The sequence below is a fragment of the Paramacrobiotus metropolitanus genome, unplaced genomic scaffold, assembly GCF_019649055.1.
Source record: "Paramacrobiotus metropolitanus isolate TYO unplaced genomic scaffold, Prichtersi_v1.0 Parri_scaffold0000015, whole genome shotgun sequence".
NCBI lineage: Eukaryota > Metazoa > Tardigrada > Eutardigrada > Parachela > Macrobiotidae > Paramacrobiotus > Paramacrobiotus metropolitanus.
This window is the reverse complement of record NW_026570235.1, coordinates 1,478,333-1,504,892: the sequence shown is the minus strand read 5'-3', so window position 1 is coordinate 1,504,892 and position 26,560 is coordinate 1,478,333. Positions and strand designations below refer to the sequence as shown.

Here is a 26,560-nt window from a genome sequence, read left to right as displayed (position 1 = left end):
TAAGGTAATAATTATTAATAATAACTCACGTTTTACTGGGACAGTGCAAAGATCAGAAGGTCGCAGAGGGGATTATTTCCACGCGAGTATGCCATGCATGCTTACATAATAAGCAATTATTCTTGAAATGACACAATGTATCCAATTTGCTGCGGGCTATGGTAACATTGTTTCACCTAGTATTCTAGGTGCTTAATTGTTCGCGGTCGTGAATCTTGCTGTTTAACCGATTACAAAGCAAGTTACAGACCTCTCAAACTCAAACAGAAGATAGCATAAACAGCGTTCTACAATGCACACAAGTACATTCTGCCGGGGCCTGAGTATCCACTATCCACCGTAGAATTAAAATATACTTCTCTCCTGATGCTTACTTTAATTCTTGTCGAAAATGCATGAAATGTGTAAGTAAAGTCTGAGGCGACGTTTTACCAGCAACACACTGGTACTGCAGGTCCAAAACAAAACATGATTGTGTATTCATCCAAAACAAAACGGGTTTATGTACTCCGCACAGAACGGTGCAAAATGATGTGTGTCACTACAAATTGAAACTCTGCATGTTCACTGTTGCGAACCTACCCATCCACAGAGCCCCATTTAAATAAAGCGATGAGATCATCGAATAAGACACCTTCTCTGGATTACGACTGTCCCACCGCTTTCGATCCAGGTCCTGTCGTCGGTCCCTGCTGCTGTGTTCGTCCTGTACCACCAAAACTGGAAATCGCGGACAACCCTTTCCCCGTGAAAGCAGAGGCAAAAATAGTGCGCGTATCTTCCGAATTGTACGTCACTGGCATGGCGGACTTCCCGGCTACACAAAATATTAAAACAGTCGATAGACGAAATTATTCAATGCAGCCCAGCGACTACAGTAGGATACCCTTCGACAATAAGTAAACATAATTAGAACACTGTGCATAATACACCAAATGCGAAATTCGGTTTACAGTTTTTTCATTATCGTTTTCACCTGTTTTCGTCTCTTCCGCTCTATTTTGCTCCACGTGATCAATCAAGGAAGACACAATTTTGTTCAGCTGCTGTATCTGCTTGTCAGCCTTTTGAGCAATCTCCGTATTTCCGGGAGGAACTTTGTTGAAGGCCAAATCAAAACGCTCCTCCAATCCAGGATCGAGCCGCGTTCGGAGGTACGTCGGAACATTCTCATGATTTACACTGGTTATTCTGCCCTCCGTCAATTTCTGCAAAAACATGAGAATAATCGGAGAAATTAAAATTTCACAAGATTTCGGATACTTCAACGGAAATTGTTAAAAATGTGCAAATTAAACTCGTTCCACAAAAAACCACAGCCTACTCGAAATCATCAAAACCGGAAAAATGATAAAAACAAATTACAAATTCTAAAGAATTAAGAAAGGAACATAAAAAAGTAATCTGCAAAATAAATAATGAGACGAAGGTATAAGAACACAAAATCCGAAGACGAAACTTCAAAATTTACAAAAGTATTTCTGAACTTTCCTAGTCGTATTTCACGATATTAAGGGAGAATTTCCAGACTTCGAAAAGGATTTGCTTACTTCAACATTTGCATCGGACTCTTGTGTGACGAAATTAGGAACCACGACAGCTTTACGCAGATCAGGACTCTTCTCATTCTTCATCGTTTTGGCCAGATTAGCCATCTGACTGGAGATCAGACTGAATCGGTCCATGATGCTCGGCCTAGTTAAAGAGCAAACCCACTACGTTTCGTGTTGTGCTGGCACGATCAAATGACTATCGCAGACTTCACATTCCATACCAAGACAAGTAATCCGTCTGGGTTTCGATGTGCAGGAGAAGACCCGAAATGTTGCTGCGAATGTCCTGGATGTGATTCAGTACCATATCGATTCCCGGATCAGGGGGAGGCGGCAGCGGTGGCCTGATGGCCGAGGTTGATGGCAGAAATGTCCCGTTGAGTGTGGGTCCAGTTGTGGCTGTGGCGGGGACGACAGGCGTCGCGGAAGGATTCGCGCTGGGTGCGATGGGTACCGGAGGCCGCTGCATTCCCAGAGCTGAGAACACTTAAATATTCCGTGAAATTTAAAAGGCAACAGTGTGATGAACTGAGTGCTTATTCTTTCCCGATCCTAGATTAGATTACAAATAAATCCTTTGCAGATGTTCGCTCTTCGATCGAAAAATTAAAAATACAAATTGACCAATCTGTATTTAAGCGTTGGTCTTTGTAGCTCCTACCACCTAGCCGCCACCCACACGGTGTGTGCCGAGCACCGGGACACTCGCGTATTTAAAATTTTTGCTTTGGACTTCGAACTTAAGAGTAGAATAATGACAAAGAACAACTTAAAAGATCACTTTTTTACGTGAAAAAAAGCGTGCAACCAAAATTTTGAAAAAAATCATAATTCTATAGTATAAGCAATATGTAAGTTTAATAATCCAGTGGACCGGACAGACTGGCTAATGAGTTGTTATAACACCATATTCTCACTATATTGTGCCAACAACCAAGCAGTGCGTTAATTTTTTGAAACTTTCAAAACTTAAAGTATTACAACTGTTTACCTGGTTTAACCAATGCAGAACTAACTTTCTGTGGAAGAATCTTACTGTACCGGTTCAGTAACGCGGTTTCTAATTTGTACTTTAGCAGTTCAATGTCATTTCATTAGACTGCAGCCAAGAGATCGCTAGGGTAGACACAACAGCAAAGTGACCTTTGAAAAAGGTATACAGTCGATGATTTTTAATCCGTTTAAAAAAATAAAAAGACGCCAGATAATAAAGCTACGAGTTTCATTCCCATTTTAACTTTGGCTCAGCTTCCGAAGTCACAATGTCGAACGGCGCTGCTGATATATAAGCTTGTCTAGCTTGACGAGAGCAGAATTTCGAAGTTAACCATAGTAGCGACCGTATCCTCCATATCCATATCCGCGGTTGCCTCCGTAGCCATAACCACCATAACCGCCGTAGTATCCACGATTGTATCCTCCGTAGCCACCATAACCGCTGCTATATCCGCCATATCGGCGACCACCGTAACCTCCATAACTGCGTCCATAACCACCATAGCGGCCATATGAGCGCTTTGGACGGCTCACTGTCAGTTCAGCGGGTTTTGCAATGGAAGGCGTCTCTGCCGTTGGAACAACCGAGGACACTGTCTCCAGTCCTAAACAAGTAGCGTTAGAGCACAAAAAAATTTTTCTCCAAACGATTTTCTGTTTCGGTAAACGTTTGGGTTGTTATATACCAGACTGAGGAAGAGGCATGGGCGCACTAGCGTCACTAGAGCCGGATACCGGGACCATGCCCGAGCCGAATGCATTCTTCAGAAAATCCCTGGCATGCCCATTTTTCAGCGCATCAATAGCGGCACCCAGTTCCTGGGCGGCCATCATGATTTGGTCCGAACGGTCATCCAACAGCTGGTAAAGTTGCAGCACGTCAGGAGTTTGATCCTGTCCAAAAGCAAGCGGTACTTGACCTTTGACGGCCACCAGGCAGGCGAGGGAAATGTAGGCGACAATCTGAAAAACAATGTTATGATTATATACACCGTGAAATTTAAATAATGTGAGTGTTGATATTAAGACTTACCATTCTTGTTGCAGTATTAACTAGGACGACAAGTTTTGTATGAGTGGCTTATTAGTTATTATTAGAGTGTTGAGTGCGAAAATGGTTAAATGAATGAAGAGGACAAGATGGCAGGTCGCTTTTATAGTTCAGCCGACTACCGCTTTCCACATCTTAATTTGGTAAATCAGCACCGGTAAAGGAATTCCGCAAACACGGAATAAAATGGTAAACAAACTATCGAGTGTCGTGTATTAAGTATAAAATGCGATTGGTCAGTTAATTTGTATGACAGTATAATTCTATAACTTGCAGATTGTCGTAACCCGTGTGCCAACATCTGCTAAATGTCGCGCACAAACAAGATGCACCACAGTGGTTTGGCATCAGCATTTTTCCACTGTGCAAGATAACTGTTCGAATACAAGTTATTTGTATAGATGGCTGACACTTTTGCCCACTACTCATGCATTGTACACAAGTTATGCAAAAAGAGCGGTGCAGTGCATTATTGCTGACGTTCTGCTTATAATTACGACTCTTGAGTTAAGTCAATCGGATTAAGCGGATTACTTAAATTCATAATAACACCATAACGAGTAGTGTGAAATTAGATTTCAACTCGCAGCTGCTTTATTATAAGAGAAGCATGTTTCACTGTGCGTACAGATTGTACAGATTTAGCACGAAGAATTCTTTGTTTCCGGTCGGGAAAGGATATCACATGCACTCTGCCATACTGATGTAAAAACATCATGTAAAAACATGTAAAAGATGTATCATGTAGAAACTGGTAAAGCAGAGTGATAATTTGAACCCAGCTCTACAGCCTTTACTATCGCCTGTTTTCAAAAAGACAACGTTTCTTGTAGACCTTTAATTTGCAACAATGACTAATGACCTATTTGAAATACTTACTTGACAACAAGACATTCAGGATCAGTAACGGAACCGTACTCTGTACATTTGTATACACGAAAATACACGAAAAAGAATTCGTAGGAAAGAAAAACAGCATCGTGACAATAATTAATAATTTAGCCTATTGCTAAATGGGGAAGGTTGCGGAGATTTTGCTGCAGTTGGTCAGATCTCCAACGAGCTATGGCGAGTTTACCAGCATTGTCTGCGTGGCTATTTTCCGGATTTGAATTTCCGAAAACGGATCTTTGGCGTGTCAAAAAATCACTGGGATTTTCTTCGAAATTTCCAAATGCATGTATGCGGGCTGTGCCGGACCTGTCAACAGATCCGATTCCGCCTCCAATGGGCGATATTGGGACTGCAAAAATTCGAAGGCTTGAAGAATCGCTCGCTGTTAAAGTTCAAATCTAATAAGCCGCAACATTTGCTCACAATTATGGCAATTAAAGTTTGACTTGCTTGCTTTTGACGATAAAAAGCGGAAGCATGGCATGAACAAAATGCAGTTTTTAAAACTCCATAAATTATTCGGTAGGTAAAGCACTGCATATATCTCTAGTAATGACAATGATACAGTACAACAGTATGTACGGTATTACTGGCGAGATTCCGCGAGAACAATGTGGCCATTTATTATTATTATATGCAGAGTCTTATTTATTACAGACTGTATTTTGACAACCATTATTATTGTTTGCCTTTTTGTGAATATTAATGACTAAATACTCGTTAGGCAGGAGATGGCGTACCTAATGGATTAGGTGTGGTAAATGAGATGACCGGCGTGGCCGTTGCCGGAACTCCCTGTATAATTGTGGCAGTACCAGTTCCCAGCGTTCCCGTAGTGGAAATGGGAATGCCGGTTATGATGGTTCCGCTAGGAATGCCGGTGCCGGACGACGTACTGATCGTACCGTACTGCGGAATTGTCTGCATTCTGATAAGAGAAAATCAAATCGTTAAGTTAACCGCAATAACAGAAAAGTCATAAAATTAATTGAAGGCTAGTGACCTTTACACAATGCCGCTTTTTTTGTATTTTAAGTGTTTAAATGATGTCGTACCCGTAGGTGCCGGTGGTGCTGCCGTACGTTCCGGTACCCGTGCTCGGGTACTGGCTGATACCAACACTGCTGCCGTAGGATCCGCTCGGATAACTTGAGCTTCCCATTCCGTACGTGGACATCCCAGCACCATAGCCGCCTAGGCTGGTTCCGCCCATTCCCAGGGGACTTCCATACGACCCGAGACCCGCTGTTGGGAAACTATAATTGACAACACTAATCTTTTCTGCTGAGTACTGGATTATGAGGACTAGCGCCTCGATAGCTTACCCGCCTAAACCAAGACCTCCCAGGCCGCCAAGTCCGCCCAGACCACCAAGACCTTTAAGAAATCATGATTATAATAAATACATCAACCGTAATATTTCATCACATCATTATAATAAACACATAATGAACACATATATGTAATACGAAAAAGTTATTACCTAGGGTTCCGAGGCCACCAAGACCGCCAAGGCCACCGAGACCGCCCAGACCCAGTCCGCCCAATCCAAGCGACCCGATGCCACCAAGTCCACCCAGTCCGCCCAAACCTAAAGCCAAATTGCAATAAAAAAATCCACTAAATTCGAAACCGACCAGCAAAACGTTACGATATTAACAATGTATGATAATTTTTTAATTTATACCTAGTAGCCCGAGGCTTCCGATGCCGCCTAGACCACCTAATCCGCCTAGACCTCCCAGTCCCAAACCGCCTAGGCCCAACCCGCCCAAACCACCGAGACCGCCCAGTCCACCCAATCCGCCCAGACCACCGAAGCCCATTCCAAGACCGCCTCCAAAATTGCCACCGCCGCCGTAGTTACCGCCTCCACCACCACCGCCATAATTGCCGCCGCCACCATTATTACCGCCGCCATAGTTACCACCGCCACCGCCGTTGTTTCCATAATTGCCGCCTCCTCCACTGTTTCCGTAGTTACCGCCGCCGCCGCCCCCGCTGTTTCCATAGTTACCGCCTCCTCCACCTCCACTGTTACCATAATTACCGCCACCGCCGCTATTCCCGTAATTCCCTCCACCGCCGCTGTTACCGTAGTTGCCACCGCCGCTGTTTCCATAGCCTCCGCCGCCACCTCCCCCGCTATTACCGTAGTTATTGTTTCCACCTCCCCCATAATTCCCACCCCCGGAATGGCCATACATACTCGCCGCATTTCCGCTGTTATAATTTCCACCGCCGCTGCCACTTCCACCGCCAGTACCACTAGCGTAGTTGCCACTGGTGCCGGTACCACTTCCGCTTCCGTAGCTACTCCCGCCGCTACCACTTCCGCCGCCATAGTTTCCCGAGTTACTTCCGCTGTTACTGCTGCCCATATTGCCGTATCCGGAATTACCGCCACTGTGCCCGTAATTGGCGGCGTTCGTACCGGTACCACTTCCGCTACCACTGTACGTCGACCCAGTAATGCCATAACTAGCGCCGCCTCCGTAGCTTCCGCTGCCGCTGTTGCCGCTGTTACCGCTGTTATAATTGCTCCCTTGGTTGCTACCATAATTATTATTGCTGGAAGATCCATACCCTGTTTAATGCAAGTGCAAGTCTTCATCCGAGCTTCAGTAAAAGTTATTGCTAAAGATATTAATTTTATACCACAATTCTCAAAATTAGCCAGAGGAAAGCAATTTTAAAAATAGCTTACGCCCAATGCCGACCATTCCTGTCGGTAGATTGGTTTGTGCTGCCGCCAGCAATCCGTTATTAAAATTGTTTCCAGGGATGCCGGTATGCACAATGTTAGTGAGTAATCCGTTTCTGTATAATACAACAGTTGATGTTAGTTGTTAGACTCGTAACTGACTTCATCACTTGAAACTTTCGCTTACGCTCCCGCATTTTGGCCAGCGGAATAGGTAGCGCCAAGTTGTTGCTGCTGAGGGTTAATGCTGATGGATCCAAAGGGAATCCCCACGATACCGGTGGTATGGGGTGCCACGTACTGTGCGTTACTGGACGCTTGTTGCAATAAACCCTGAACGTTGCCAGCCAGTAAAGGGGCATTGCTGTTTGTCTGCTGAGCATTGTTGAGCCTAAAATTATCAATATTTCATAAAAAACCAAAGAAAAATAGTCAAAAAGTATTCTTGTAGGACTGTCTTATGATCAACATACCTAGAACCTACTATGAAGTATAACGCAGGAAATTCGCTTATTAGGATAGACAAATCTTCAAATAAACGAATAGTAAGGGCGTAAATACAGAAATGACTTATTACAGCAACAGACTGTTCGTCATGTCAGAAGTATAAACCGCAGAATTCTGACTGACACAAACGATTTGACTGCATTTATGCTCGTATGAGAATTTATGCTGGTGCACCGCAGCATCCAAAATGTGGAAAATGTATATAAAATAACAAAGTTCTGAAGTATAGCCGTTCACTCTTTGTACTTCTTAAAAACTGATCTTGCAGACTAGTCTGTATTGCGACAGCCTCATAATAGCGATACCGTTTTTGCATAGCAGAGCTAATTTAACCGGCGCGTCATTAAAAGTGCATCGATTATTTGTTGTAGTAAGTTATTGTTGGGCAGCTGGATCAATTTGTTTTATTTTTGCGGTGCAAGCAGTAAGGAAGCAAGCCGGGAAAATAGTATTTGTATGGCCATTGTTAAATTTTTTGTTGCCATTTCCGAAATTATTACCGTTGTCTGTTTTTATTCAGTAAAGAAAGTAGACAATTTCTGTTAAGCTATAATATGATCTCCAGCGTTAGGACTAGAAATTTTTCCAAATTCAGAGCACCCCATTTATGTAGAAAAAGCGTTGGATGTGTAATTACGTAGTACAATTAAAGGCTGGTCAAGGACACTTCCACTCATTGATCGTGAAGTTTAAGGTCTTTTTCGCTACTCGAGCCATGACACTTACCGCACAGAAAAGCGTTCGTTTTGTGAAGACATAATTAAAATGTTTACCAAATTACCATGGCGGCACATAACCGGTAAAGAACAAATAAATTATCAAAATAACTGCAATTATCTAAAATAGTAACTCAGTGGTATGTATGTATTTGTATCATATGTAGTCATTCCAGTTCACAGGTACAGAGTAATAGCGTATGCATCTTCCCAGAGAGTATTTGTAATTACCCGCCAACGTTATTGAATGCCGACACCGCTGGCTGCACTGGAATGACGAACTGGCGCGTGTCACCCGATTTCGGGCTGTTTTCAGCATTGTTATTAATTTCTCCATTAATCCAGGAACTGCGGTTCATAATCGGCTGCACGGCCGTTCCATTGCCGCTGGCATTAAACAGCGAGCGTCGCCGCCGGGAAAACACCGGTCCCATGCGTCGCAGTGCTTTGCGGCTGGATTTCGCGCCGAAATCGATGGGCTGACTAGGCTGACCGGATGGGTCAATGGTTGCCGGTTCGGATAAGGTTGGTGCCGGGCTCAGGGAGCTTAATGTGGTGTTGGCATTAGCCTCCATTTCGCCGGTAACATTCTGTCCTACAGTTGTCGTCAGCATGGGGGTCACCGGTGACACGGTGGTGGTGGCATTGTCATCGGTGCTGTTTTCCAGGAGCAATGGAGAAAATTCAATGGTAGCGTTGCCGGTGGAATTTGAAGAGTGGGCGGCAATAATTTCCACATTGTGTGACGGTTCCGAAAGGATCTCAGATCGTCCGGCGGCTCCCATGTTGACTTCGGGGCTGTTTGGGCTGTTAACGAAATCTGGAGAACCTGTATGAAATTGTAGCTCAGTAAGAAGGGCGGAACTTACCACATTATTAAGAATTAAGAATTTCGTATAAATTTTATGTGCGGGCATACAGAAAATACTGTGCTAAATTTTTGTACTGTGCTAAAATATTTTTGTACAGATATTAAGCTTAAACTACAGAGTACTAGAAATTATTAACCTTTTGACTAAACATTTCAGATATACGGTCGACGGGCTAACGCTGGACTAGTAACTATGCTAAATACAATAACTGGCACCTGTATTTATTTGCCGAAGGCTATTACTGCGTATATTACCAGCTACTCCAGTAGCAATATCGACCACGCTCAGTAAATCTGTATATCAGCGTTTGGTTTATAACCGTAGAAAACAGCATGAATTTAGCACCTCCAATTTTATAGTAAAATAATGATTTTTTAATGATGATTAACGATTCAGTTTTTATTTACAATTGCATTAGTATTCGTAATCATTTTTGGTTTGCCGGTACGCAGCGTTTCCTTCTTTCAGCACATCTGCATTTACAAAATTTAGTGCTTTAAGTTTCGTTTAAATAGTAAGACAGATTTAACAGTTTTACGCAGTAAGATACTGGTTCAAATAAAAAACAAAGACAAAAATACTACAGTAAGTAAATCGTTTTCTGATAAGGTCCGGCATAGCAAATCTCAGAGCATAATGCGTCCGTCTTAAGCGCAGATGAGAACCAGGAAAGTGCAGTTTTGTAACTTATTTTCGGATTAGTTAAAACCAGTTTCTCTATTCATGAGAGTCTCGTCACGAGTATAAGTATGAATTTTTTTACTGTTTCTTTACTTGTAAAACTTCTGTAAATGTGCGACGGTGTTGTCAAAATACAAAATTTAATAAACGTTTAGACGCTTTACACGACAAGAAATAACCCAGCCTTTTTTTACAGCAATAAATTTAACGAAAATATGTAATAGCTTTCGACAGGTTATAACGGTTTGGCCATTTAAAAGGTATTAAGCTTCGAAAGCTTGATTTTGCAGAAGTTAAGATTGGCAAATCAGAATTCAAATAAAACTTGAGGCGCATTTTTATCCGTAAATCAAAAGTTTGCGCTTGTCGTTTACTAATTCATTGCTTAAGGAAACTGCATTTTCCTAATCAGTCAGTGACGGACGTTTACAGGTGGCCGGTAAACGCTGCATGCAGAGGTTTACAAAAATAGCTTCTATCCGCTGGAAGTTTTTATGATTCTTGAATCTATTCTACAAAAGGAGAAGATTGCAAGTTTGCAGTTACTGTATTACTGGTTTCAAAACGGATTTATACAACATACTGTTTAGTATCCAGATCATTTCATCAAGGTGTATTTTCCCTATTCTGATACGTTACTATTAAAAGTTAATAATTTAAAGTTTGATTTGCGTTAGCTTACCAGGATTCTCCCTTGCGGGCAGAGCTTTTAGATCCATTACTTTATCAACTAACAACGCATTGCCCAGGGCGTTGCCCATTAATCCACCGCCTCCGCTTCCGGAACTCGAGGCAGCCGCCAGCCGCTGAGAGGACGCCGGGGCGTGCCCACCGGCGTGATTACAGCCAGCGGATCGCATGAGCTGTGCCATCATGAAATAATCATCCGAATCCATAAATAGTTCTCCTGAAACATATGTCGCTTCCCGCAGCATCACGGCCAGGAAGGATATCACAGCTGGCGATATAAGCCATAGCGAATTCATTGTAACAGCAAAAGATTTCCGTCACTGCTCACAAGTGCTGCATAGATAGCGATATAACAGCATCGACGGTCTTGTGGTCTCAGAGTAAATTCAAAATACGGAAGAATGTCAACTGCCAAAGCTGCGTATGGAATATGGTACGGAAAAATTCGATTTAAATATATTTGTTAGACGACACAGCGAATGAACGAATGTTGGCGCTGTGCATGCACGCAACTGTTGTCGGTTTCGGGGCTCCGTGATCGGACTGCTAGGATAAAACGGATTACAACAGTTGGACAGCTCACTTAAGAGTTAATTGTTACAGCCATTGTCAGACATCGTTCGGGTGGAGTCCTTCAGATTTCGCCGCTTAATTAGACATCCTTCCAATGTTGTTCAGCTCGTTGGTATCCTCTGCAATATGTTAACAACATTTGCTGGTCAGTCTGCTGACATTTTGTACAAACGTAACCGACCGTGAGTCATGCGACGATTCAAAATGATTCACGGACACCGGTGTGTCGCAGTTTGAACAGCGACTATGCAATAAGTACAGAAGCTGGTGCGAATAACTACAGTAAAACAACAATAATTTTACAAATTATATTTATATAAATGTACAGTACTTCTTTTAGCTTCCTAGGTTGCAAGGCGAAAAAATCTATTGCAAAACAAATTAACAGAAGCGCCAAAAATCGTGAACCAAATACCAACACCAATGCACTAATGCGGATTACCAGATAAAGGTTACTCTTTGCATAGTGTCGAAACTGTCGATGGTTCTTCTTACCGGGTACCTTTGACAGAACTAATTTTATATACAAACTGTACATTAGATTGTGTTGTATAATTATAATTACCGAGCCGCAAATAGTCTTGCCGTTAGAACAAAAAAATAATATCTATTCGCCCTAGGTAAGCATGTATTGTTTGTATCACAAAATTTAAGTTATGCATGCAGTACAGTTTAAAATTAAAATTTCTTATATTTTCCCGCGTTATATTAGCTACGGTAGTTGTGCTTACATCTTGGTTCTTATTTTCAGAGTTAGTTATTTGCTGAGTTTAAAACGGCTTCACATTTTTCTCAATTTTTGCGGTTTCCCACGTCATTCATTTGTCGCGCATGGCTTAAATTGCTGCTACTTATAGAACATCAGATAAGACAAGTTATGAAACTTTACACTTATAAGATAAGTTTCGAAAAATTAGCCAGCGAAACATGAACCTTGCGGTTTTGCAAAAATATCAACAAATACAAGATATTTTAAAGTTTGTGTTTTGACCAAAAGTGACCGTACAGAAACTCTAGTAAATGCAGATACCTATCTATACAAAGTATACAGATCTTTTTTATCAGTTACCGTAAAATATTTTGGTGGGTAACGTTATACATTCTGGTACTATTCGTAGACTTTAACCTGCTAGTTTGGCTTGTAGATATTTTGGAAAATATTGTACTTACATGCACAAGCGAACATTCTACTCTAATCGCTAGCTCGATGCGGAATTCTGTCGGGCCAGTGAATTGTGAAACAGCTTCGCGATCAAAGTTAACGAACGGTATGACTTCCGGTTTCCTTCCTGATGACACCTGTTGCTGTCGGATGTATCCTGGAGATCAGAATCTATTTTATTGTCAATCCACTTGAAACTATAACAGGATCACTGCGTATCTCAAGTAGACAAATATCGTCGACCTGTACATTGTTCTGATAAGGCTCGAGTTGGGCAAAAAAATCATCTCATCTACAAACGCGCTTAATGGCCAAGGATACGTTTCCTGTTTGATGTTACTTAAACAGTCACACAAAGAGTTGTTTTATGGCGCCTTGTAATGACACAGATAGTGTTAACAAATATACACGCTTTTATGTGCCTCGTACTTATAAAAGATGTGCACTCTTTATGCTTATTTTTGCATTGTGTTTCTTTGTCGCTAGTGTACGTATGGTCAACTGTAGCTTACAATTTTATGACAGATTCAGAATATAGGTAGCCTTCAACATCATGCTTGGTGCCCTTTTTTGTTCATTATTATTTGTATAAACAGTATTATGTACAGATATGCTGCCAGTGTTTTACATTCGGGCTTCAAAATATAAAAATCGCAGTAGTTTCTAACCAACCATATAGATACTTTTACAAATCTACCGCGCATGATTATGTGATATAATGGTATTATTGTGACAGTAAACGAAAAAATAATGGCAGTACTGTTATCACTACACCCATACTCAGACTATTTATTATAAGTAATGCATTTTTTTATATATCTTCTTTTATCTGTTCCGGAACTAAGCCTTTCGATTTCGCCGTTCAGTTGATGTACTCGTAGGTTGAGGACCAACGTACTGTACAATTGTACAGATATCATTCTATGTGTTATTGTCCATACTCGTAAGTCGTCCTCTATCTGATGCTCGCCCAGGTACTTACAAACCGAATAAGTCCAAGTATCAGCCGAATAAGTCATGGTCAGCATGATTTGCATCCAACTTTACCGTAAAGAGGAAAGCTAAAAACAATAACCGGACCTATGCACATTTATAATGCTTTATTAATACTTTAAGGAGCGGTTTGTCTCGTTAAAATTCTTTCAAATTAAGTTAAAAAATAAGCAGGGGCCAATTGCGTACAACCTTGTTTTGTTTTTGCATGTACAGGCTGTTAGGCAGGTATTCTCCGAAGAACAGTTCGCTTTTTTCTTGCAGTACCGGCGTTATTTGGTGGCACTCGCTGTCCAGCGTCCGTAGTGGATGGAGGTGGTCCGTAGCCTGGTTCACTACTGGCTGCGGTATCGCTGCCAGCCACTGTTGTATTACCGCCACCATGTGAACTACCAGCCAATTTGGAGGTCTCGTATAGCCACTGCCTCAAGCGAGACACCGGTCCATAACCCGGCTCAAACTGCTCTTCCTCCGCTGCCTTAACTCTCTGCGGTCGCCTCCTTGGTCCGGAACGAAAAGTATCCCTAATTGGGAAGCGCCGATTGAAGTCGCTGGGCGGCACAGCCGGTTCCAGCACCCGCAACGGTTGTCCAGGTCGTCGCGCGAAACCGCCACCGTGTCGGGGTGGAAAGCGCGGCCGCTGCATCGGCGGTTGGAATGGAAACTGGTTGGATGGATCAAATGGCGGGCCATCCATTTCATTCGGAAAATTATTAGGTGGTGGTGGCTGTGGAGGAGCATAAAACTGTTCTTCATAGTCCATGCGACGCGGTGGTGGTGGTGACCACGGCTGCATTTGACTGTTTTCCCGCATAAAACCGGTTCCATCGTACGGCGTGCCGACCGGATCAAACATGTTGGACATTGCGAAACGTGGCGGCTGGCTGGGGACCATGACTTGGTCATTCGGAGCGTCGTTAAAATTATTCATATTATTATTGTTATTATTGTTATCGTTCATCGGGGAGTAATACATTTTATTGGTGGGATAAGCTCTCCATCCACCGTTTAACCGCTGTCCCATATTGACGACATAATCGCGTATACTTGACTGCTGTTCTGGGTTAAATTCGTGGGTCGAAACAAAACCAGGATGACCTTCGCGGCCCGTGCTGATACGACGCCGCTTGTTGATAGACATAACCCGATCGGCGATTTCACTGTCCGGCGCACGGCTTTTCCCATACTGCAGGTCGTTGCTGAGAAAAGGAAGCGGATATTCGTGTGCCGGTGGTTGTCGCTGTCTGTATGTTGATCCATCCGCGATTAAATCATGATCACTGGACCAAGCAAAATTCTTCTTAGTGCTTTTCGCACTTTCTGGAATAGAATCGGTCAGTATAGCCCCGCCGGCAATACTGGGGATGTATCTCGAGCGCATTTTCGCATAATGTGGTACGACCGTGCTGGCTGCACTGGCGTCAATTTGTATATCCAGACCCGGTGCTTCATCTTCGCCATCATAGCTACCGGTTGACGGGACGGTGTTGGTTTTATACTGAAATGTAATTACCGGGTCCGGTGCAGAATGTGCGGGAGTAAAAGATTTTCTGCGGATTACCATAGCTGGTTGGTAGAAATTGTCCAGCTCGTCGGTATCGTCTTGCTGGTAGGCTGGGCGGAAGAATGGCGGCATCGGCATCCATGGCTGAGCATGGCACTCTTTCCGGATGTGTATGATGATAGATATTACAGCAAAGGTTATTGAGACACAAAGTACCTAAACAAAAAAATATAGATATGAATTAATTTAAGGACAGCTGGTTAACAGTAGCATAATATAGCGGTATATTGCATTCATCATGATTAGCAACGTTGTAGTTAAATCTTGAATCTTACCATCTCGGCTGTAACATTTGAGCTAAATTAGTGAACTACTTTACCTTACAATTTAACAACTAAATGGTAGCGTGTGCTTGGAAATGATTTACTGTAAGGTTGATTGGGTAATTTGTTACGTATGCGTTAATCAGAGCAAATTTCTGGGTCTACAGTATAGAACGGTGTGTAAGAACATTGCAAGTCAAAAACTCTAGACACCTACTTTCACTTTTAACTGTGTCGATCGTTAAGAAAACGTGTACCGTAGGGTGAGTAAATTTTGCACCATAATACTGCATTTATATATCACACACTGTATAATGCATAAAATTGCTCCACATTGGCGTTCATTTGATGAATCATGGCACGTAAAAAATTGTTAAAAGAACAAAGTGTTTTATTATATTGCAGTAAATATCCAACAAAGTTTTGTTAAAAGCAGCATTTACTTTGTATTAATACCGACATAATCGCTGTGGCATTATTTGTCCCAAATTTGCCGGCATATTTTAAACATGCTACTACTAATTTCTTATTATACTGAATGATACGTTTGACGTGTACACTGCACACCTGTTATAATTATGCCCTAATTGTTCTTAGACTTGGACCATGCACAAAGTTTACCAAATACTACTTTTCGAGAATATTTATATAATGCACACACCTCCTTTTCGTGCAGGGGAGCTGGTTGTAGAAACTATTTTTGCGCCATGTGCATTAAAGCTTATTACATTATTTACCTACTTACTGTGCAACACCTATAGTCTGCAAGTATACCGTATCACATTTACTACACCATCGGTACAAAATGGAACACAGGCTCACACAGCCTCGGCGATAACGTGGACTTTACCACAAGAGAAATTATGCGTTATGTATTTATAGGCGATAGATATGTTTGCATCGAGTATTAAACTTGCCGAATATTAAACTCCGAATGACTGCCTCAATATGAAAGCGCATAAAGAAACGCAGGTGTGGAACACAGTCACCAACAGTACACATGCCCCAAAAATCGCACATGTATGGTGCAAACGATTAGAAATTAGAATTCCGATGTGAAAAATGGTACGACCTACGCGCAAAAATTATCCTTTCAGCTATGAATCTGCACTTATTGTACGAGAGCAATTGCTTGACTTCTGGAAAAACAATGCGCATTAATCCAATAAAATTTGTGTTCGAGTTTATTAATGATTTGAAGAACTTCCGGGATTTGTCGCAGCCGTCACCCGCAGAATGGAAGTGCGCCGCAACCTGTTGGGCTTCCTTGTCTTTCTTTGGGTAGCGGGATTAATTATTGCTTTGTCTATCGGTCTGGGACTGCGCTTTGGATTATTTGGTTGGCGACGGCATATCTTCATTCCCGGTGAGGAAGTGGTGTTGTTCACTGGGCAACACGATGGTGTCTTCTGTGAGACTGTCATGCTACAATCATCCGGTTACGTTACCGGTCAGAATATTTTCGTACGGGACTGGAAACACTTCCAGAAATCCGAGACCAAAGTGGACCACTTGGACGTGAGGTTGTCGGATGTGCATTACTTTTTCCGTAAATATCGCCTTTATACCAAAGATTATGTCGACGTGCGGGTGTGCTCCGAATATGGACTGACAGTTTTATTGCGACATCTCTGGACGCATTTACCCTGTTAACCGAACACATTAACCGTGGCACACCGTGTACGAATACCCCATCGGCAACGGATGAGATCTGCGGAAAAGTTATTCACACGTATGTCGTACAGAGTATGGGCCACTGTGATTGGTCAGCGCAGAAGACATCCCAAGATCACTGGATTCGGGCATTATTCGTGGCGTATCATCCGACCGATGTGTTTGTGGTATTTGCCAGCGATCCGCAGCGAAATCGCCGACGAAATTTGGCGGAAATCATCGAAGTGGGCAAGACATACAGGAGCACGGCAACGGATATCATATCGGAGTGTATTCAGCAGCACATGTGTATGATGCAGTTTGATTTCGGTGCCAGTCAGGCAGTAGTGGTGCAGATTGGTTCGGTGGATGAAGATCCCACGGTTAATGTGGAGATCTGGACATACTGTCAGGCCAGGGATTGGTTTTTTGTTCTGCTGTTCTGTGTTTGTCCGATCATTATTTTAAGCATTGTTAGTTTTATTGTGGTGAGAAAGTTTTCTCCAAAACATAATTTAAGATACGGGTGACACAGTATTTCCCGGTGTCCTACTGGTTTTAAGCTTGTATACTGTTTTATAACTAGGAATACAGCACCGTATTAATTATTGCATATCAATTAAAAGATGCAACATCGTCGTCACATTTTTAAAAGTATGTGAATCAAAATTATAAGACATATTTGCAGCTTAAGATAATTTTATAGCGTACGAGAATTGATAATGCATAACAGAAATTCGCATGTACATGCTGTCCGGTACAAGGTTACAAACTGCCGTACACAACGTATATTGCATAGCTAGAGGCAGTATTAATACAGTACTTCTAAGTTCTAATACTATTTCAGTTTTGAAAGAAATGATTGGACAATTTTATCGTGAGCGGCTTTAATTTGGACGCTCGTTTGTTCTGCCAAAGTTTTCAAGATCATATTCATTTGCAAACAAATAATAAACATATGATTCTAGAAGCGTTCATAAACATATAATTCTGAATCAGACTTCATAAACAGATTCTCATAAACATATGATTCTGATTCAGACTTCTCTGCTTGGCTTATCTAATCGTACCGGGCGTAATCATAACAATCATTTATATCTATATACGGTATAGCAGTTCTCCGGCGGCTATAATGAAATTAATATTAATAAGTGCGCATACACAGTTTTTTTTAAATTTTGCTTTTTAATTTACTGTAACGTACTTGTACTAATCTACGTGCAACAGGAAAGTTGGCTTAACTTTAAAGTAAATTAAAATGTCATTAGGTACAGTAGCAAACACAGTAATGCGGAAGCGCTTCATCGGCGTACGAACCGGCATAATATATGCACGGTGTAGGTCTCTTGTCTTGTGATTGCTAATTGCAGGGTTAAGAGGAAAAAACGACCACGCGTTTGCAAAGCCGATTTAAAAGCCGCCCATGATACTGTAAACCATTAGAATATCAAGTGGTCAGTTGCCGACAAACGCCATAATAATTAAGGTATCAGTACTGTGCGTGTAGGTAGCCGACCGGTAACATTCGGTTCACGGCTGGATTTCGTGTGCTGAATTTATTTTTTAATGAAAAGTAGCGAGATTTGGTATTTCCAGTTAGTCTTGCTCGTATTATACACTAATTATCTGCGGAGCAAAGTCATCATCTTGCGTTAGTTGGATGTGAGCTCGGACCACTGCACTGCGGGAAAGGGCAAAGTTTTAGCAATTATCATGGATAAAAGTGGGGGATTTGTGCTGTCCGCGATACTATGCAATCGACAGCTCTGGATTCTTGCCACATGATATCAATAACGGTTATCCAGATCTGGATGAAGTTAATTATCTGCATTTATATATCCGCGACTTTTATGCCTGTAGACTTCGACGATCACCTGCACGATGATCGGTGCAAATAGCGATGTTCTGGGCGGTACGCTGCAAATAATGTTTTTTTCAGGCACTAGCTAATCATATTATCTGTACATATAGTGAATATTATTCATTTCTTCCAAAAAATCTGCTTGTTATAATAACGTTTGGTAGCATAGCACTTCACTTGCATGTTGTGACAAATGTAGCATTCCGCGCCTTTTTTTCTCACTTAGTCTGAAATCGTAGCCTTTCGTTTGCGGCTATAGTTGTTACAACTGATAACTGAAAGAACATCATAAATTTTACACTTTTTAGATGATCGTTCATTGAGGTAGATCACCTATAAAAGGGTAATAATTTTGCTGACTCATTTTGTTGTAGCCTTTGTACTGGCTAATAATATGGACTTCCACTTGGGACGATAAAGTACTGCTGAATCTAATGCTGGACGCCGATCAAATCGCCGAAAGCAAAAATAACGACAACAAAGTGCCCTTCTCTATCGATGGTAATTTCCCAGTGAATAATAATATGCGAACGCAACGACCATATTCCCGCGACACAAGCGTGCCGCCACCGTTGGATATCTCGTTCCGTCCCAATGCCGACATTAATGGTAACAACGACCCCGCGCTGAATAATTTCTACTCGGTTACACAAATGAACGGCTACACGCCGTACATGCAACCCCCATCCGATGTGACCACTCAAGCGCCTACCGCGCGGACACCGCTAATGCCATACCGCACGCGGGCGCCCATTCCGCCAGTCTTCCGTCCCGCCGCACCAGAATCTCCATTTTGGGATACTGATCTCTACCCACCATTTTTCAGTCCAACCACCGATAAGCCATTTATACAGATCCCCGATAGAGCTGATTTAATGGCTCCGCCCAGTTCCTACGTTGATATTGGAGCGGAAGTATTGGAGCCGGTTCGAGATAATAGTCAACCGCCACCCGGATCATCGTCGGTCAGCTTCAATCGCTTTGCACTGGATGAAGTCCAGAACCCACCGCCTGCAAAGGAAAAGACGGAACAGCACTCACTGGAAGAGCTTTCCCAACGCAACAGCAATTTGGAGCGGAATATTCAAAATAGCCAAACCCGATTACAACAATTTCGCAACACGGTGCAGCAGTCGGGCGGCTATACTGACCATAGGCCACGTGACTACACTACTGGTGACCTTAATTTACCATACACGTCGGATTCCGGCCGTTGGCAAAACGCGGATCAGCGATACTATGCAAACCAATTTCCAGTACGCGGCGATCCATCAAACCGATTTCCGTTGGTCAATTTCGAACCTGAAAACAACAATCGTGACGCCGGTGGTCCATCGCAGAGTGGTATAAATGTTTCACCGCAGAACGATGGATTTCCCCCAGATGGCGGTGAGCCGGAGTACGATGGCAATACTTCCCAGGAAAATTACCAATCTGTTCCATTTTATCCTCAGAGAAGCAGAGTCGATCGCTTAGATCCAAACTGTATTGCCAATAACCCGCGAATTCCTCGCCTTCTGAACCGGTTAAACGAATCTTCGCCAGTAGCTGAAAATCCAAAAAATATTTCTTCGGTTTAATTTCTGCAGAGACATTTTTCAAGTTTAATTTAATGCAAACGAATTTACAATATTAGAAGCACGAATGATAGCTTAAATTCACGGATGGATTTTTGCTCGTTGGATAATCGGTACAGACCGTACAGTTATCGCTTTTAGATCTATACGAAGCGATAACTACGAATGTCGCACATATATACTGCATCCATAAAGTTTTGATTATGTTTTGAACTGTGCAAAACGGTTTGAACGCTAATGCGGAGGAAATCGCAGCATGAAAGTTAATAATAGGTGATATTTACGAAAAACTGATTGTAAAATTAATGATCATATCAGTAACCATTTCTTGGACGAGATTCTTATTATTAAAAATAAGACAAACGGATGCTCCTCGCTTTAGAAACTGGCACCAAATAGTTAATTAATTATTTTTTGGCTATTTCGACTGCTTTGTGTTACCAAAGTTTTGTCTTCTCCGGGTTCTACGTCCTGTTTGTTTGGATGTCAGAGGAAGACACTACAGTTAGTATGTTATTTTAGCATGTACTTATGTAACTTATTCGTTGACCTTTATAATTCAGTCGTTTTCGGTAGGCATTTCATATTTTTCATCCGTTGCGCCGCTGCTGCTCGCTTGGTTGGTTAAATGTACTTACTACATACATACTACATCCATATCTAAATATCTAGATTAGAATAGGATCAAAGATCTAGATCGATGGATGAAAGATTCTGCCGATGAAAACAATAATTATTGTATTAAAGGACGAAGATCAATATTAAGTTTTATTAATCGTGGTAGCCGACCACCTTGCGGAAGGCGGTTTGTGCTTACGCTGCAGAATTAAATAATGTGCTTACGCGGCGGCATGTGCTTACGCTTTGATATTTAAATAATTTGATTTTGCTGTTCGATTTGGATTTATCATTCGCTAAAGATTTTCAGGTTTTTGTTATCTTGTATTTGGCATCTGCCATCTGTAGTTTATACTGTTTACTCAGTATTTATGTATGAAGTATTTTGTTTATGTACTACAGCTATTTGTGCCCGTAAAACTTTAGACTTCGCAGTTCGAACTGCTCTGGTTAGTGAAAAAAAAATTCATTCCTTGTAATTTGGTCGCGAAGTTACTGTAGTAACTGTCGCATGGAGTAAGCGGAGATCGATTTTCGCCATCTGGAGAGCAAACTCTCAACTGCATTGCTCATTTGCTGGGAATTGCAAGGAATCTGGTTTCCCTTCTTATTGCAGAATGTTCCTTGTTTCAAAGCTGACAACTCGGGTAAGGCCTCGTGGTTTCACATGGTTCCCTGGTGACTGTACGTGGTTTTCTGGGCAGGTATCATGGCGAACCAAACAGGTGTTGCGAACGTACCACGCTTCCGTCCTCCGCAGCGCACCTCTCGTTCCCATTGTAATAGAGCAGACAGGACGTGGCGAGCGTGCATACGATATTTATTCCCGTCTGCTTAAGGAACGCATAATTTGCTTAATGGGTCCGGTGAGTGATACTTATAATTTTCACGTCCTGTGGACAGCTGTTAAAAATAAGAATAACTGAAACTCCGCTCAAATGGAAGTGATGAACGTTCAGGGCCGAAATCGCGCCAATCATTTATTGCCTTCGCGTCATTTCAAATTTGTACATGAATATTTATGATAACAATTTTTTGTACTTACCAATACCATCGTTTACTTCTTTATTTTTTCATTTTGAATGGTTCTGTTTTGTGCTGTAGGCTGCTATTGATAGTCATACTACATTAAATTTTGATTTTCTTTCACAACAAACAGCTTATTATTTGTATCAGCTTAATTTCTCACCGTAGTTTTTATTTTTGATAAGGAACTTACTGCTATTAAAACTGCAGAATAATATGAAAAACTCTTCGTCTGAGCGTATTAAGCTCAACACTAAATATTTAGCTTTTGTTACAACTGTTATTCGCAAATGCTAATAATGCCTTATAGCTTTGAATTTTCTCCGGCAACAAGTGTTGTTTTTAGAATCATGGGTGCAAAAGTTAGCGATTGTAATTTGTAAAAATTTTGGAGCATCTTGTTTGGCAAAATGGCGAAATTGATGAAGTGTGTGTGCTATTTTTTTAATGTTTGAATTCATATACAGTACATTATTTGTTCTACAGGTAACCGATGATCTTTCAAGTCTCGTTGTTGCTCAGTTGCTCTTCCTGCAGTCGGAGAGTGCCAAGAAGCCCATCCACATGTACATTAACAGTCCCGGTGGATCTGTGACGGCCGGCCTGGGCATCTACGACACCATGCAGTATATTCAGTCGCCGGTGGCCACGTGGTGCGTCGGCCAGGCGTCCAGTATGGGCAGCCTTCTACTGGCCGCAGGGGCACCGGGAATGCGGCATTCTTTGCCCAACGCTCGTATTATGATCCATCAGCCATCCGGCGGGGCACAGGTATGTCCTGGCGCTCGACAGACAGCGGCTGTTTCGATATGACTGGGTGTCGGAGATATTTGTTGGGCAGTGTGGATCTTTCGTCCCTATTAAAAATTTAAGCGCACTGAAGTTTCCGTACTGTCATTTGATGTGCCTAAAATTTAACCTTAAGTAGTATGTAGTGTAAATAAATCAGGAGTCTGAATTAACAAAAAAATATACATTAATCAAGTATGTTTTGGGTTTGCACGTTTTTTTTGTTGGCAGTGGTATACAACCAGTTCTTGTTACAAATATTTTTTTCCAGGGCCAAGCCACGGACATCATGATCCACGCGGAAGAAATAATTAAAATAAAGCGACAACTTATAAATATTTATGTCAAGCATACTGGACAGCCTTATAAAAAACTAGGTAAGAATTCAAAGCATCGAGAGAACTAAGTTAATGCTGCGTTACTTTGTACGACACTTTTGTGATTTTGTTTGCCAGCAGTTTTTAAGTTAGTATTTGTATTTGTTTCGAAATTTTTTTCAGGTATTACGGAAAAACATTCGAAACAAATACAAATTCAATCGCACACTATAATTGTAGCGATGTAGGATTTGATCCAGTATTCATTCATATTGCGGCATTTTGTAGAAGATGCTATGGAAAGAGATAGGTTTCTCAGCCCGAAAGACGCCTTAGAATTCGGTTTAATCGATAAAATTCTTGAACACCCACCACCACCCGTTGCGAAAGAGGATTGTCCGCCCGAAGCCCGAAACGATTATCCCGTTGAATCTGTAGATAAACCCGAGAAACCCAAGATATTGACTCCGTGAGCAGTCGATATATTCTTCTTGCAGTGCGATCCGGGAATTCAGTAAAGCCGACGCTGCCGCTGTGCGAGATTGTTGAACATTAATGCAGTGTCTGCTATTTCGCAAAATCTGGACCGGTGCATGCACTTTTGCATGCAGTCAATAGGAAACTCCCGGTAATTGGCGTACATTTGTCATACGCCTGAATAAGTATTTGGGCACATCAAGTAAAAAGATATTTTTTTCTTTTTCGGGTCTTATCTACATCGGTTAAGATAATTGTGCGCATTTTGGACATTTTAGATGATCTTTCTGATTTGACAGTGACTCTGAATTTCAGTAGCGTTCACGCGCTCGATGAATACATACCTGTTGAGAGCACTGTTATGATCGGAAACGAATAAATATGGAAAAAGGGATCAAAATACACAATGCGTTTTTCTCATTTTGTTTGCCTCTAAACACCCATGGTAATTTTAATTTTTTTACAAGTGTTTTGTTTTGGGACATCAGCAACAACCATCAGCAACAACCATGCAGTGGTTGTTATGTGAACTAAGCTGTAATACCTGGTGAGAAATTTGATCAAATATGTGGGAAGTTATGAAACGAAAAATGTGTGGCTTCTCAGTTTTCTGCATTTCGAAGTCAGTTTACTTCTTAATTTCAAGTGCGAGAATAACATTGTCATATGGTTGAATTTGGTCGTTTGCAAGCTGCGGGCACTCATCGTATGCCATCTTCCACGGATCGTCAGACCTGTTCTGAAGCACGCACAGATAAATGAAATTGTTTGCCAAATACTTTGCATGACCACGTAGGAGATGCAGTCGATCCCGGCTTGTGCGCCGTAAAACACTTGAAAATGTCTGGCAGATGGAAACATGAACGAGGTTATTTGATATCCATTTATTGTTATGCGCAACCGTATATATCTATGCCGACCCCAGTGGACAACACGCGTCAGCTGTTTTGTTCGTGCATATCTGCTGACTTCTTTCCGTTTGAGCTGGTTTTCAATATGCAGGAAATATTACAACTACAATTTCATTAATAACTGTAACACAACTACCCACCGTACGTATCACGCAGATTGCGCATATAAATGGTGGCAAACATTAATATCTATATTACGAGTATATACCGTGTATGGTGGAACAATGGCGGAACAAGGGTATTAATGTCGGCCGGCTCATATTCACACAGCTGATAGTCAACCTCCAAATAATGGTTATAGTTTTTAAATACCTACGAAACAGAAATGCAGCAAAAGACGAAGGTATATAATCCAACCGGTGGAAATGTCCTGTGTATCGATTATTCGTGCATCTTCCATATGAATAAATTTGCTAATGTGTACGTGCACTATCAAGTCTATAGTCCAACAAAAATTTCAGTGTTTTCTTTTCCAAAGCAATTCAAATTTTTAAAACAGTTTCATGGCTACGAAAATATCGGTACTTCGGTAGCGACTACCGGTATATGGGCTTATTAGGTACACGTGTCGTAGACAAAATGTATTATTATTAGGTACAGGTGTCGTAGACAAACTGACGTACAACGTTGGACAAAATTTTACACAATACTGAAGTGTTACATTTTCTATACATTTTGTAGGACCAAATACAATGCTTTGACAATAAACTGTTTACCGCGGCGCTTTCGATAATATCCTCGCGAAATTTTATAAAATTAATAAAAAGTTTTAATAAAATTTTGCTTTCCTGCAGTTTACTGTGCACCAGGTTTTTCGATTAAAGTACTGCTGCATGGCCCTTCGCTCGAAAGGTCAGACCATAACATGTGGAACAACATAACGGTTTGGCAATAATTTGAAATTAATGATCAACCTCTTCAACCATACGCCTGAAGACTTTCTACAGTGTGAATGTATTAATTTCTGTTCAATTACCGCAAGATGGATCCGGCACTAGAGTTCAATGAGAGGAACTGTCAGGCTTTTCATATCATAATCGAGAAACCGGAAGAGCAGCCGTAGTTCGTCAAGAGTTTAGCTGAGTGTAGGTGCTTCAATTTTATAAGAACCTACTTGCCACTACGGCGATATGAGTGACAAATCCCCATATTTGTTGTATATTGCCATTTGGTAAATAAAGCGCTTGTTAACAAGAAGTGCCTCAATTCAATACGGTGTTAATGGTTTTCCACTATATTCGCAAAAGCAAAGATGGAATGTGTCTGCGCGCGCGACCGGCGACCGGACAAAAATAATGAATAAAAGCCGTTTAGATGGAATATTATCTCGTAAAACATCGATTTTCAACAGCACAGTGAAGGAGAGAATACAGCAGCGGAAGCTTACAGATAGTAGTTTGGATCGTTGTACAAACTGCCGGCACACGCACATGTATATATCTGGCGAACCGCAACGATCCGTGACACGGTGAAACGGAAGTCAAGCCGGAAATGTGCTCTGGCGTGTTTGACAATGCGCCAACAAGCATTTATGATGGGGTAATATTTTCGCAGCTGAATAGAGTGACATTAACAGGCTCGGAACATTTTATTCATTTTGTAAATACATATTTTGCAGCTGGCCGCAGCAGCGCAGTGGGAAATGCACTGTGTATTGATCGCTCCACAGGGAGTTGTGGGGCGTCAAAGTGCTAACACGTTATGTGCAAAAGTGTGATTTACCTAAATAGACTTGATCATTATACAGTCATATATGTGCATATGAATATAAAACATGAACAGTTCCCCAGGCTGACTGGTAACTGGCCGACCAAAATGACTGCATTGCGTGACCTCTAATACCACTTTAACACGCTAATGGATTAATAGTAATTATTTCGAGAAAGAAGATTATTTGATATTGTTGCTCGATTTCAATGTGCTATTGTTATAACATGTACGTACATGCAAAGATATAAATAATTTGTTGATGGTTTGAGCCCATACTAGCCGTTGCTGCAACATTGTTTAAAGTCGGATTTGCTAAAAATTAATATACGTCAGATCGACTTTCAATTACCTTGCTTAACATCAGCAAGATTACTACTGTTTGCCGGCGGCGCTAACTATTAA

At 41.6% G+C, this 26,560-nt stretch overlaps 5 protein-coding genes and 1 pseudogene across 6 annotated transcripts; 2 read left to right on the top strand and 4 right to left on the bottom strand.

The window, feature by feature from the left end:
- Positions 1 to 279: 279 nt before the first annotated feature.
- LOC129585020 (mediator of RNA polymerase II transcription subunit 8-A-like) lies at positions 280 to 2,156 on the bottom strand. Its single transcript, XM_055477523.1, has 4 exons — positions 1,775 to 2,156; positions 1,551 to 1,695; positions 977 to 1,208; positions 280 to 817 (listed from the first exon to the last, which is right to left on the bottom strand). The coding sequence occupies exons 1-4, from the start codon at positions 2,020 to 2,022 to the stop codon at positions 645 to 647; spliced, it is 798 nt and encodes a 265-aa protein (XP_055333498.1). The 5' UTR covers positions 2,023 to 2,156; the 3' UTR covers positions 280 to 644.
- A 446-nt stretch (positions 2,157 to 2,602) lies between these two features.
- Positions 2,603 to 3,743, bottom strand: LOC129585036 (shematrin-like protein 2). The gene is made up of 3 exons (XM_055477547.1): positions 3,583 to 3,743; positions 3,236 to 3,512; positions 2,603 to 3,154 (listed from the first exon to the last, which is right to left on the bottom strand). The coding sequence occupies exons 1-3, from the start codon at positions 3,583 to 3,585 to the stop codon at positions 2,877 to 2,879; spliced, it is 558 nt and encodes a 185-aa protein (XP_055333522.1). The 5' UTR covers positions 3,586 to 3,743; the 3' UTR covers positions 2,603 to 2,876.
- A 698-nt stretch (positions 3,744 to 4,441) lies between these two features.
- Positions 4,442 to 11,159, bottom strand: LOC129585003 (uncharacterized PE-PGRS family protein PE_PGRS46-like). Of its 2 annotated transcripts, XM_055477478.1 has the most exons (10): positions 10,657 to 11,159; positions 8,653 to 9,250; positions 7,386 to 7,589; positions 7,202 to 7,314; positions 6,182 to 7,081; positions 5,978 to 6,085; positions 5,820 to 5,871; positions 5,550 to 5,750; positions 5,235 to 5,422; positions 4,442 to 4,843 (listed from the first exon to the last, which is right to left on the bottom strand). In XM_055477478.1, exons 1-10 carry the CDS (start codon positions 10,958 to 10,960, stop codon positions 4,599 to 4,601), a joined length of 2,913 nt encoding a protein of 970 aa, XP_055333453.1. In that variant the 5' UTR covers positions 10,961 to 11,159; the 3' UTR covers positions 4,442 to 4,598. The 2 variants fall into 2 exon arrangements, with proteins under 2 accessions (XP_055333453.1, XP_055333454.1); XM_055477479.1 differs by lacking the exon at positions 4,442 to 4,843 and having other exon boundaries at positions 5,241 to 5,422; positions 5,550 to 5,739.
- Positions 11,160 to 13,612: 2,453 nt separating this feature from the next.
- Positions 13,613 to 15,336, bottom strand: LOC129585069 (uncharacterized). Its single transcript, XM_055477585.1, has 3 exons — positions 15,232 to 15,336; positions 14,954 to 15,112; positions 13,613 to 14,890 (listed from the first exon to the last, which is right to left on the bottom strand). Exons 1-3 carry the CDS (start codon positions 15,232 to 15,234, stop codon positions 13,613 to 13,615), a joined length of 1,440 nt encoding a protein of 479 aa, XP_055333560.1. The 5' UTR covers positions 15,235 to 15,336.
- Positions 15,337 to 16,183: 847 nt separating this feature from the next.
- LOC129585024 (uncharacterized) lies at positions 16,184 to 17,506 on the top strand (annotated as a pseudogene).
- A 3,689-nt stretch (positions 17,507 to 21,195) lies between these two features.
- Positions 21,196 to 23,722, top strand: LOC129584955 (ATP-dependent Clp protease proteolytic subunit 2-like). The gene is made up of 5 exons (XM_055477401.1): positions 21,196 to 21,575; positions 21,633 to 21,794; positions 22,441 to 22,725; positions 23,015 to 23,120; positions 23,349 to 23,722. The coding sequence occupies exons 1-5, from the start codon at positions 21,546 to 21,548 to the stop codon at positions 23,531 to 23,533; spliced, it is 768 nt and encodes a 255-aa protein (XP_055333376.1). The 5' UTR covers positions 21,196 to 21,545; the 3' UTR covers positions 23,534 to 23,722.
- Positions 23,723 to 26,560: the final 2,838 nt, after the last annotated feature.

Bases quoted from the DNA above. Each gene is read 5' to 3' on its own strand.
- LOC129585020 (XM_055477523.1), bottom strand. From the start codon at position 2,022: ATGCAGCGGCCTCCGGTACCCATCGCACCCAGCGCGAATCCTTCCGCG. The intron at 1,696-1,774 runs GTATGGAATGTG...CTCTTTAACTAG, and splicing joins CAGACGGATTACTTGTCTTG to GCCGAGCATCATGGACCGAT. The intron at 818-976 runs GTGAAAACGATA...TATTTTGTGTAG, and splicing joins AGCGGAAGAGACGAAAACAG to CCGGGAAGTCCGCCATGCCA.
- LOC129585069 (XM_055477585.1), bottom strand. The intron at 14,891-14,953 runs GTAATCCGCAGA...ATTACATTTCAG, and splicing joins ATTTCTACCAACCAGCTATG to TATAAAACCAACACCGTCCC.
- LOC129585003 (XM_055477478.1), bottom strand. From the start codon at position 10,960: ATGAATTCGCTATGGCTTATATCGCCAGCTGTGATATCCTTCCTGGCC. The intron at 7,590-8,652 runs GTAATTACAAAT...TGATAATTTTAG, and splicing joins GCATTCAATAACGTTGGCGG to GCTCAACAATGCTCAGCAGA. The intron at 7,082-7,201 runs GTAAGCTATTTT...TGCATTAAACAG, and splicing joins AGGAATGGTCGGCATTGGGC to GGTATGGATCTTCCAGCAAT.
- LOC129585036 (XM_055477547.1), bottom strand. The intron at 3,155-3,235 runs GTATATAACAAC...CTACTTGTTTAG, and splicing joins CATGCCTCTTCCTCAGTCTG to GACTGGAGACAGTGTCCTCG.
- LOC129584955 (XM_055477401.1), top strand. From the start codon at position 21,546: ATGTTCCTTGTTTCAAAGCTGACAACTCGG. The intron at 21,576-21,632 runs GTAAGGCCTCGT...TTTTCTGGGCAG, and splicing joins TTTCAAAGCTGACAACTCGG to GTATCATGGCGAACCAAACA. The intron at 21,795-22,440 runs GTGAGTGATACT...TTTGTTCTACAG, and splicing joins TAATTTGCTTAATGGGTCCG to GTAACCGATGATCTTTCAAG.